Genomic DNA, 12,601 nt, shown 5'->3' with positions numbered 1-12,601 from the left:
TCCTAAATATTTGTACAGTGGTATGAAGGATATCTATGGATATCAATTCATTCACCTCTCATCTTGAAAAGAAGCAAGTTTCTTGCACAAAAGACTTAATTTTCTGCAGATTTTTCTCTTTAAAATATTATTAAACATAGCTGATGCTCAAGACATCACGAATGAATTTGATTCTTACAGTTGTCATTAACTTGTGATATTAATTCTTCTTTGTAGTGTACTGATTTACTTATAGAAGGCTATTCACACTTGTTTTCTTTTTTGTTTTTTTTTTTTTTTTTCCTTCTTAGGCGTTTTGGATTAATGGGACTCTACAAAGGCCTTGAAGCAAAGCTCCTGCAGACAGTCCTTACTGCTGCTCTTATGTTTCTAGTGTATGAGAAACTGACTGCTGCAACCTTCACAGTCATGGGATTAAAGCGTTCACGCAGACATTGAAAAAGGAACTTATGCCAAAGATTATGGGGTCTAGAAAACACGTTCCATTTCTGAGACAGTCTGGGTAACAAAGGGTCCTCACTTCCTCTTTCTCTTTCTTTTTAGCCACCTCCATCTCCATTATTTGGAGAAATTTGGTATACACTCTACAGGACCTGTTGCCATGAATTCAGGGATAGCCCATTCCCTACTCTTCTGTGGACTCACTATGTGAAACAAAGCAGAGACCTTATTTAAGCACTTGACATGAAATTTTAACTACTATATGATTTGATTGACGTTCTTGCCAAGAATGAGTATCTGTCACTATGCTTTCTTGTTTTCTCTCAAGTCATCCTCAACTATTCTTCTATCTTTACCTTCTGTCAGCAGCTGGTGGGGCTGGTTTCACGTTATTTTCCTTAACCTGTGTTTATGCCACTTCATATGTAGCTCATTAAAATAATTCATAAAGAACAAGATTTTTGACATAGTTTTCTTTTAACTTCAGGTATGTTTGTGACACAAAATGATAGGATATTGTCCCAAATATCTGGTGGTGAGATTTCTGAACTGCTAGAATGTATGTTACCAGTGAGTAGGCACACTGCCTTCTTGAATCCCCCTATTTTGAATTTTGAAAATCTTGAATGCAGATAGTGGCTAGATAGGAGGAATATAACCTTTTGCTTTTTCAAGCTGAGTAGCTCAAGCTGCTTCAAGAAAATGGGCTTGCTACACAGAAGTACATGATATTCTGTAATCCAGTTCCTTGTGAGAATATGTGAATTCATGCCATGTTCTCATACAGAGAGGGAGCACTATCCTATGCTTCAGAAGTGGTATGCCCTCTCAAAAATGTGCTTTAATTATTTTTCCACTGATCTTCCCAGACACTTTCCTGACCATAAAGCATAAAGGTCATAACTGTTGTCCCAGTTAATGTGAGTGTATACGTTCTTTTTTGCATAATTTTGTTTAATAGTCCTAGGCCATAAAATCCAAATAAATCATGCTGTGTCCATCGTTAAATTTGCAGTAGGATTGTTCTTCAGAACAGTGTTATATTTGAAGTATTGAGAAATTCCATGGTACTTTAACGCCAAGAATGTCTGGGAGAGGAATTAAGTGCTACAGGAAATATGTTACTGAATTGCCAAATGGCACCCTTTTTTGGGTCTCAACTGAGTCAATTCTAAGCATGAAATTGGAATGCAATTCTGCAGATAACGTCTTTTGGACAAGAATAAAAACCTTTACAATGACTGCTCCTTTTAAGAGTATTGGGAGTATCTGTATACAAGAAAAATGCTCTTCATTCAATGCTGGATGCTTTTCAGTCCAAGTGGGATTTACATATGACAAGTAAGAATGAAAAAGCACGATGAGCTCTAATTATACTTTGATAGATGACATGAAATTTAATGAAAGACTCTGTAGACCTCACCAGTGGAAAAGAAACAATTCTGAAAATTTCAGTGAAAATATTCTGCTGACTGAACTGAGTTATCCTGTGGCAAGATAGTCTGCTGTCTTTTTGGTGTTTTTAGTAAGACATTCGGAATCAGTAGTATGGCTCTTAATGAGCTACCTCACTTTGAAATTCCAGCTGTCAGAATCACTGAGAGGCTGTTGGCTTTATGCAAAGTGGTTCTGATGCCACTTTGGCTGAAATCTGTGTGGCTGCTGGAAGCTTTAGCTCAGTGTCTCAGATTTTTCTGGTCTGTGGCATGAAGGAGCAAGTCCTGCAAATACGGGAAGTTTTTTGTTCCGGTTGCTTTACCTGTAAGAAAGTAAGTAAATGCTTGCTTGCTATCTAGCTGAAAAATACTTGCCTATCACCCAGTGGTTTCAAAGGAATAAAAAAGTGCCCCATTTCTGAAAAAAAACTGAATACAGAACAACCATATAGAGAGGAATGCTGGCCTTTGCTGTGTCTGCGTTACTGTTAAATCTGGAGTAGGCATTTTGCATTAAACTCTCTACTTGGCTCTGCTGACCAGCTGTTATAATGAAACAGTTTCATAAAAGGATGAAAACAAAAGCGACTGAAGCCAGGAGCATCTTCAGCCTCCTTTTAGTGAAAGACCTACGGTATTTAAAACTTTTTATTTTGCTCCTGCGTTCTGCAGTGTTGATTTAGACATTAGACTGAATTCACTGAAAGACTGCTTAATCTCACGTGACTGAGCCAGGCTCGAGATGGTTGAGGAATTGTTCAGTCATTTGTTCAATCAGCAGGCAAATGTTCATGTTACAGGTGGTACCTCTGCCTCAGTTTTCTCCGGCGTAGTTTGAACAGATGATGACATTTCTGCTAGAATTGCTAAAATTATTTCAGGCTTCAAAGGCGTATGTGAGTATCTTTGAGATTAAAAAAGCGTAATTTATCAAAGCCAACTATGAAAGACAATATTTCTAATCTTGGTACTAAACTTGCAAGTCACCACATAAATACTGTCCAGAAGCAAAATCATAATACAATAATTTTACTATATTTTAAAATATATTTTCTGGTGTGCCCCTCACAAGCAAATGTATAGTTTCAGGTGGTGTTATAAAGACAAGATTCAGCTAATCTGGCTCTGTAGTTAAGTCATTTCACTGCAAAAATAGTTACAGGAGAACTAGTTACACATTTCCATGACAAACAGCACAAAACATACATGCGTTCTTTTGGGCAAAAGTGACTTCTAACAGACATGGTTTGGGCATTTGCAGCTGGAGATGGATATGGAGACAGAGCATGAGGTGGTGTGGCACAAGCAGCTCTACGCACAAGTATTTGCAATGAAAGCCTGATTCTGGGACTGCTGTTGCCAGTACGCTACGTTTCCGCTGTGTGGCCAGTACGTAACTGCATGCTCCGGCCAAAAAATTGTGTCAATTCACTTCTAGAGAACCTGACAGAAAATATTTTCATCTTGAAGTGAAAAACAGACTTCCTCCCTCTTTTTTTTTTTTTAAATACTATTTTTGAGGGGAAAAAAGAAGAGATGATTATGAAGGACAGCAGCAGAGAGATCGTCTGTCTTAGCCAAGTTTCATCATGGCTAATTCCATCCTTGGCTCAATTCAGGGGATTTAAATTTAATCCTGTCCTGTGCTTTCTCTTGCTCGCCCCACACTTTGACTGAAGCTAGGAGACCTCTAAGACACCTTAGAGACTGTGAAGCAAGTGGCTCCTCAGGTATTTGTGATGTTTGGGATGAATTCTGCTCCTATTTGTGTTCTAGATCATGCCTCTCATCATTACATAGATTGTTTGCCTGGATAAATTATAGTAGAACCGTATTTAACATATTTTAGCTTTTTTTAATGTTACTTACTAGGCCTCGGGTTAGAGGTTGAATGCTGATAGGGTATAACATACGCTCTCTGTCTTAAATAACGTTGTTGAATTGCTGAATGCTGCTAAATAGCAGTACCTGTTGCAGAGCTGGTTGTGCTTTCCTGGGAGAGAGTCACTCCATCGTACAGTTTGCCTTTGCTGGCTGCACTAAAGAAAATTCTTAAAACTTGAAAGCTGGCACATACCCTGTGTGGGAGGAAAAACAAGATTTACCTCTAGTCTGTCCAAGAGGAATAAAGTGTGCTGCACTGCAAAGCTTCTCGTACAGATTAATCCTTCCATTACGCATCTTATTACTCATCTGCTTAGGAAGGAAAAGGGGAGCGCTGGCCCTGCTCCTTGCTGGCCTTTTGTAGTAAAGGCAGGCAAACACGGTCTGTTCAGATAAAGACAGGTGAACCTTCAAGACAGGGATATTCCAGCACAGGGGTCTGTTGAAAAATGCAATTATTTTTCCATCACATGTGAAAAAATTTCTCAGCTGATGCATGTGGGGCAGGAGAGTACAGAGCCATGGGGGAGCAGGAGCTCCTTAGGAGGCCAGCAGCACTTACGTCTTGGTTGGATTTTTATGTCTTTTTTTTTTTTTTTTTAATCAATATGATTTAAAGCACAGTGTTAGATGGGGAGGCAGGATATCTAAACCAGTTGTTTTTTTATATTTGCTTAATCACCTAATCTAAAAGGCTGAATTCTGTGTCTGCAAAGGCTGCTTCGCACGGCGGGGAGAAGATGCTCTTTGCATAACAGACCTCTGCTTCTTGCAGTTGCTGTCTCTTGCAGGAAAAACCTCTCGCTTTTAGGGCATGCTCCGATGGCGTAGCCTACAGACACCTCATCGAAGCCAGTTCTCATGGTATGGAGAGGGGTCAGGTCCACATCTTGCACAAATAAATCTGCGCACAATCGCATGGTCTGCGCAGGGCTGCTCACGCAGACCCACTGTGGACCCAGTGTATAACTTCACCAGCGTGTAACATCAGGATGTAATCTACTTAATAATATTTATAGCTTACAGGTTTTGATAGCATTAGATAAATTTGTAAGGTTAGTTTTAGGATTTGATAAATGACAGTGAAAGAGCTCATTTTCAACTGGTGCTACGCCATGCAAGAAGTTGCCTGGTACTGAATTAGTTTCACTTCTCTATTCTTCCTTTGGCTTGTGTTTGAAAGAAAGAGACTCCAGAACCTCCTGGAAAATAGTAATTTAAAGGAGATATATCCACCTTTCTGTTTGGCTAGCAACAGTTTTCTCTGCTGTTCGTAGCAATGTAGTGAATCTGTCAAAACAGCTGGGAGGACAGTGCAGCCACGTTAAGGTAAGGGGCAGAAGCTTGTGCAAAGATAGATTTATTGCTGCATCCTCTGCAGTCGGGGAGGTACCAGCACAGTCATTGCGGCTGAAGGAGAGGGAAGAGCTGTAATTTGATGGCGGTTCAGGTCAGAAAGCTCAGCGAGACGAGAGTCTGCACCCATAGCTAGCAGCAATGGAGACGTACAAGTGATAGCAAGGGCAAAAACTATCTGTGAGAGGTTCCCAGATGTACATCTCCGGTGACTTAGCAGATGCTGATGTAGCACTTGCGCAGTGGGCCTGGCTCACGGGGGTGCTATCGCAGCAGTAATGAACGACGCAGTTCACGTCATCCCCTCAGCCGTATCAGTGGCGAGAGTCTTCATTTTTACAATCACCGGCTGGAAAACTGGATGTGTATTCTTTTGGAGCTGGAATGGTCTCGATAGGGTTTTTTTTCTTGCAGAATACCCCACTACTTAGTGCTTTTAATTTGCAGTGTTGTTTGCTGTGATTTCTTTCAAAGCAGCTGAAGGAAGTGATAGGTGTGTCCAGATCGCCGGGATTTTTGCTTGCGTTTTGGCTGCCCAAATTGCATTAAGGCGTTTAGGAGGTCCCCCAACTATGCCAATACGCCAGGTTGCAACCGAGTCAGAAACGACTTAAAAGGCACGCGGTTACCGGTCACGCTGGGAACAGCACCTCAGAGGAGCAGATTTTAACAACAGGGAAATCCTCTTCACAGTGTTGCATTTGTAGCTTTATCTCTAATGCCGATCGCCAGCTCGACACACATACGCTGGGCTCGGGGGCATCTATGCAGAAGGGGCCTGGGATCAAACCCCGCCAGCCTCGGCGTGGTGGGATCAGCCTGGGTTTATCCATAGGAAAACACATTTTTCTGAGTTCACCCAGTGCTCAGCTCACACTGGGAGAATTGTGATCGTTAGCGCTTGTTATCCAGCTGTCGTCATAGCGCGTGTTGGTCTTATTCTTAGTAACAGCTAATCTCTTCTGTATGCTTACATCCAGATATGGAGGATGCAGGGTTGGTTTTTTTTTCCGATAGGATTTATTTGGAATTAGAGACAAATGCTGACCAGGCTTTGGCAGGCTTTGCTGTGGCTTCCTTAATGAAAATTGTTCCTTTACAATTCTTGGCTTGGTTTTTCTGATCTTAATCTACGATGTACAGAAGATTTCAGCATGTCTGGGTGGATTAGAGACGTGATGGGGCCCCGCTAAATGTCCCGTTATCTCAGCTGAGTGATGGCACATGGAGAGGCCTAGAGTTGCTGTTTTGAACAAAAAAATCTCCCCTCTCCTGTAGTTCTTAGGAAGTTTGGCATTCTTTTAATGTCCTTGAGGAGCTGTGGCGACTTGCTGATGTGAAGGTTTTATGAAGCGCTGCCTTCGGTGAATGCTGATGTGAGAAAACTAATTTGATGGATTTTTCTCATCATCTTTCCTTGTGCACACGTCCATGCAGTCCTAAGCCTCAGAGTCACCCGTTGCATGCAAAATAAATGTCTTCCTTTCTTCTGAATTATTTCTCCTAGGCTTGCCTTGTGACTATGAATCAAAAAAATACTTTGACACCACAGTTTTATAGTTTTGAGATTCCCCAGTTTACAGCAGGCAATATATGAGGTTTTTGTAATTTTTTCACAAGAGAAGACAGCCTTTTATCTCCCTGTTGCATTTTTACTCTTCCTATAACATTTCGAAAGATACAAGTTGGAGACTTCATACGCTGCTTTCAAAACTCTTGACGTATTTATCAAGAATAAAACAGAATGTTCTAAGAAAACTGAAATATTGTATTTAGTGTTAGAGGATAAAGTGGGGAAATTTTCTCCTTTCCTCATAAGCAGGGAAGAGGACAAAGAAATGGAGAAAGAAGTAATAACTCTCATTTCCTCATTGCTTTTCTCTGGAGCAAATACATCTAAGTTTTATCTAAAGCTGAAAGAGAAACATTCATGGAAGTCTTTTTGTGATGGAGTGGCATGTTTGCCTCACCTTTGAGAAGGTGTATGTTTGACTGACCTTTTAAAAATGAAAACTGACTCTGGAGACCTTGTAGCTCCCGTCTGCAAGATGTTAGCTGCTCCTCCAGCGTACCATGAGCTTTCGTAGCTGAGCCTAAAGCTGTGTTAACTTGTTGAAGCTCAGCACCCTTAAGCTCAGCAACCTGATCACGCACCCCTTCTCCTTGAGGAGTCTGTTTTATTCTTGCTGAGTTAGAGGGGGCTCGAGCTGGGGAGCCGGAGGGCAGTGCCTGTATTATTCGTATTTTGTATTTTTTTGTATTATTTGTATTTTGTATTATTTGTATTTTGGGTATTTTCTGTTTTTTTCCCCTCTATTTTCGGTGGGTTTTGGTGTGAGGCCGGACACCGGCAGGTGGCAGCCAAGCCCCGCTTCCCTCCCGCTGCCAGGGACCAGGCAGGGCAGGAACCGAAGCAGAGGGACTTCTACGGGATCCAAAAGAAATCAAATTGCAATCTGAAGATTTTGAACCTTAGCCTGCAGGAAAGGCACGCCAGGAGCGGGAAATGAGGATAGGGTCAATGCCATTCTGCATAGAAAAGCTGCATCCCCTTGCTGGGCAGGATGCTCGCTTTTGGACTATGCCATCTGCATCATACGCCACTTGTAAAAATTGGTGGGGTTAAAGTTTTTCCTTGGTTTCATTATAGCATTGCAGTCAATTAAAATCCTAGGTGAACTTAAGGCCTTTGTTTTAATACAGGCAAAATTTTTGTTTGATGCCGTGTCAGAACGTTAATGAATTGAATGTGCTGCCTATTGCATTGAATACTGCTGGGAAAAAATGCTCTAGTTGGGTAAATATATGTTGAATCAAGCAAGGGACAGTTTGGTGGGAAGAAAAAGAAGTAGCCAAGTAGTGTGATTCAGTGCAAGACATTTCAGAGGTGAGAGTGAAATCCATGGAGTTACACGGGATGGAAAAATTAAGTTGCAAGAAGGAAGCATTTGTAAAGTGACTGTGGCAAAAGGTTATGTCTGAATTCAGTACACCCCAGGGATGTGGTGGGATGATACTTTTATATTGCTGCCACTACCACCAAAACCTGCTGGGCCATTTCAGTGTAATCTTTATTTCACAGATTTTGCGAGGCAGAGTGAATGACTTGGCCTGCAAAAGTAAATGTTGTTGCTCCATGTGATTGTTTGCATTTTGGGCAGGTTTCTTACTAGCACTTGGCTTAAAGATATCACTGGATAATTTCACAGTGCCACCCACAGTCATGATTTCAGTCTCTGCTTTCTGGTTTGTACAACTGAGCCCCTTCTGCTGAACTGAGCCTGAGCCATCCTTCCTCTGCCCATCTACGACTTCATCACAGCTCTCATCCCACTTAAATATACTCCATTTTTTCTGAGGAGTTTGCTTTGTAGTTGCATTAGAAAGTCAGAGGTGAATGAAATAACGTGGCCTGATAGCTCTCGAAATATGCTTCTTCAGTTGTAAAAGCCTCTGCGGTTTGTAGGGTGGTTGTTGGTTAAGGCAACCAATGAAGACTTTGAAGCTTTGTGTTAAGAAAACTGACTCTTTGCAAAAAGAACTGTCCCAAGCAGCCACCTCTCCAGTTCAGCCCAGTTGCTTTCCAGAAGCTAGAGGGATTCAGGTTAGTTGCCACAGGGTAGTTATCTAGTGTTGTATGCATTGGAAGAAATGGGGAGGAAAAGTCAAAATCATCAGTTAAGCACAATGACCGCGAACTCCTTTATTCTGTCCTGACAGATCTTAATGCTCTGTCATTTTCTGTTGGTGGAAAGAGGTGTGCGGTTCTGGTAGGCAAAGGAAGGGAAAAATGAAGTAGCATCACCCTGCCGGGGCACATCAGCAAAGGACTTGTCAAAAGGCTTCTTTGCAGTGCTGCTCTACAAATGTAATTAATGTTAAAACTGCATTAATGAATCTTGACTGTCCCTCCCTAGCTACTTGACCGGCTAATGTGATGTAGGATACGATGCCTGAGCATGAAGCTCGGCTTTCCAATGCCACAGAGAAAGACATCCGACCACCCTTAGCAGGGGCGCACGGCAGAGCCTCCCCAGCCTGCCTCAAGAGCAGAGGCACTGGCTGTGTCCAAAGGGCTGGTTGTGGCTCACCAGAGCAACTTCTGCCTGGGACTTCCTCCCTGCCCCTCTCTTTCCCAGGCAACTCTCAGGCACAGGCTGGAGGAATTGCTCTCTGCTATTACTTCCCCGCAGCCGCCTTTGCTGAGGAACTCCCAAGCCCCTTGGCCAGTATATAACCAGAAGTGAAACTGTGGCCTGTGGTGTGAGGATGGTGGGTCCCGTTAAATGACCAGCATCTGTGTGCAAGCTGGGCCGTGTGGTGAGTGGTGCACGCATTGCCCAACATCCAACTGGCTCTACCGTATGATGCAAAACAGGGCAGTTTGGTCCGCATGAAGAGACCTTGAGTAGCTCCTCAAGCAGGGCTACTAAGCTCAACAGCGCGGGCTCTGTGATCCTCCAGCTGTCTTAGTTCAGTTCAGACTGTGTTGTAAACCTTTCCCAGGTGTCTCATGCTGTGTAGAAAAGGGAACACATGCTTTGATTTTACAGCAAAATGTGGTCCTTTTTTCTGTCTCATGATTGATAAAATGGGGATAACATCTGACCGTGCTCCCTGAGAGGAGAGGCCTTTATAAAAATAATTTCCTTGTTCAGTGCTTTGGGATCAATGCAAATGCCATATGAACGTGACCTGCTTTTAAGTTTGAAAAGTAAGCTGGTTCAATGTAGACTTTTGGAGCAGTCACTGCTGACAGAGTACCATCGGCTTGCAGAGACATGGCCAAATCAAGTTCAGGGCAGGTTACAGCAAACGAAGTCCATCTCTGACAGCTTACAAAGCAGGTACGCCTTCATAACCCTGTCTGCCCTGGTGGTACTATTGGTAAGACGGAGCAGGAATTACAGCTTGATGCTCAGAATGCTTTGCTCCAATCTAGATGCAACTGCAGAAAGTCACCTTGTCCATTGAGCGCGTAGTCAGAGATGTGAACCCAACGAGGTTCCCGTTTTTTCTAACCACAGGCGGAGGTGCTTAGAAAAGCCCAGCTTTACCGCTGGCAGAGGCTTTGAATAACCCAGGATGCCAGTTTAACATCTTTCTTTTCTTGGCCATGGTGCAACTTGTGGCTGGGGGAGCGCGCTGAGCCCTCTCAGCCAGGGGGGGACTTTTAGGAGACCTCCTGAACCTCAACAACTCTGCCCAGAGATGTCATAAGCCCGGGAATTCCCCCTGCGATGGCTGCTTTGATGAGCCAGGCTGAGTTGTTCGATGTAATCAGCTCCTTCTGGACAGGAGTCTAACGCTGTACAAGCACGATTACAACTGGTAATGATTTATTCCTGCCCTGTCTTGCAAGGAGTCTGGTAAGAGAAGCTAAAAATTACAGGGACTCTGAAAGCTGCCTTCCTCCTGGTCTCCTGCTGATTGTCCCTCGTGTGATGCTGCCTCTTAATTTTCCATCCATCGTTGCAGTGATCACTACTGTGGAATAGAGGTAAAAAACGCAAGAAAAGCAAGTACAGTTTGAACTCACCTGGAAAGGTGAGTTTGGCTTACTGGTTATGCAGGAGACATCAGAGATCTTCTTACTAGCTCTTTTATTGAGAAAAGATCTGGCAGGAACGAGGGCAGTCCCTATCGACCCATTATTTTATAGTTCTGCTGTCTAATGTTGTTCATTTTAAAAGATGCAAACAGAAAAGGAAGAAAGGGCCCTCTTCGTCTTTCTGCCCTCACTATACAAACCCCTTTTTGTCATGATAACGGGTGGAAACCTTAAGCTTTAAATGCTTTCCAATGGAAAGCCAATGTGAAGCTCTTGCTTTAGTTTCCTGTGTGTCACTTTGCTAGGATTGGCACTAGGCAGAAAAGGAGACAAGATAGACATAGTGGAAAAATAGTTTCTTTCTCAATGGCTAGAGTTATTTGTGCAAAATAGGGACGTAATTTTTCTCTCTGCTTTTCAGTCTTAGGATGTGAGGTTGGAGTGAGGGGGAGTCAACTGACTGAACTAATTCTCCTCAAGAGAGAATTAGTAATTTTACAGGCTATGAGTAATCTTTCTCCTCATCCTTTTTCATAGTGGACGCAGCAAAAAAATAGGATGGGATCTAAAAATACTTACACGTTTTTCTTGTGGTCATCCTTATCTGGACTATCACAGCACTCAAGGGAGTCACAACATTGCAGATGGATCTTTCATAAGCCAAGCGGGATGCGTCAAAGGGTGACTTCGGCCAGGAGTGCCCAGCAGCCAAGCATCCCCTGCTGCTTTGCCCAAGGCGAGAGCACACGGTCCAGGATAGGAAACGAAAGACCCCGCCACATGCAGCCAGCGAACGAGTTCACGCTGGCTTCTGCGCGCTCACACGAGCCGCTGATGAACAGTTTTCATCTGCCCCCTCCCTGCGCTCGCTGCTGATGTTTCATGTCCGACTCATTGAATCCATTTTCCCTTCCTCCCAGGCTTGCTGCTAAGCCGGGGCAGGCGACTTGGGGAGTCTGTTGTAGAGCAGGGTGGTTTGCCTGCAGATGGGCGCTGAGCAGCTCCCTGTCCTGAAGGGTGGGGGACCATCGCTTCTCCTGCCTCCTTCCACCGCCGTCAGGCAAGCCTTACCCCGAAGGTGGGCTACAGCCAGAAATGTCTGAAAACTCTTAGCATGGGGTTGGCGGTCAACTCCTAAAACTTCATACATGCATCAGAAAAGAAAAGGAAAATGAATCTGTGGCTTCTTCTGGAACACACAAGAGAGCTTGGGACTCTCATCTGGAGTGGGAGCTGGTCTTGTGAAATTTAGGCTGTTCGGTGAAAAATACCGGATGGCTCCAATTTGTGATGCTAATTGAGAAAAGTGGGATTGGGGTTGATTTTTCAAGGCAAGTACCTCTTGTTCTGGATCAATTCTCAGGCAGGTCTCTGGGTTGAAATCAGACAGCAGCCACCCATCTCATATTAAACAGTAGATCACTGATACAAAATTCATGCTGGGTAGTTTAAATATTTTTTAAATACAAGATTGCTCTTATAATTTCCCTGGCCACTCACATATATATGATTTCCACCCCTCTTCGCAACCTAGACCACTTCTCCAAACATTTACAAGATTAATTCTTGTGTAGACCAGTTGTTCATCGGAGCCGATCGAAGCCTGGGGCAGGTGCCGGCACGCCGGCCTGGCAGTGCAGGGTGGATGGAGCTGGCATAGGTGGGGCAGGAGGTGCCGTCGCTACATCCCCGCAAGCCGAAGCACGTCCAGACGGAGCAGTCCCCGGTGTTCCCAGTCGGGAAGGGCGAGGAATCCTGTTCTGCCTTACGTGAAGGTCCCTGTGCCTCACGGTGGTTTCGTAAAGCACTTCAGGGCCTCTCAGGGACGGGCTGCATCCCCTTTGAGATTCCCCAGTGATAGCAGAGGAAAGAAATCCTGCCAGGTTTTGTCTGCATGGGAAGTATTTGGGAGCAGTTGATTAAAATTAATTTC

The 12,601-nt window shown here is 43.7% G+C and overlaps 1 protein-coding gene across 5 annotated transcripts in view; it reads left to right on the top strand.

Annotated features, from left to right (window-relative positions):
- The window catches only part of LOC309589329 (peroxisomal membrane protein PMP34), a 51,832-nt gene extending 50,895 nt beyond the window's left edge, over positions 1-937 (top strand). For 2 of the 5 annotated variants that reach the window (XM_082309364.1, XM_082309365.1), the window contains exon 9: positions 291-937. In XM_082309364.1, the coding sequence (XP_082165490.1) occupies positions 291-438 (148 nt within the window). In that variant the 3' untranslated portion in view covers positions 439-937. The remainder of the gene's footprint in view (positions 1-290) is intronic. The other 3 variants (XM_082309366.1, XM_082309363.1, XM_082309361.1) reach the window with 3 other exon arrangements.
- Positions 938-12,601: the final 11,664 nt, after the last annotated feature.

The sequence above is a fragment of the Platalea leucorodia genome (genome assembly GCF_965183815.1).
Source record: "Platalea leucorodia genome assembly, chromosome: 4".
In the NCBI taxonomy this organism is placed as follows: domain Eukaryota; kingdom Metazoa; phylum Chordata; class Aves; order Pelecaniformes; family Threskiornithidae; genus Platalea; species Platalea leucorodia.
Note: the sequence above shows the minus strand (reverse complement) of the source record. Positions and strands in the feature narration are given on the sequence as shown.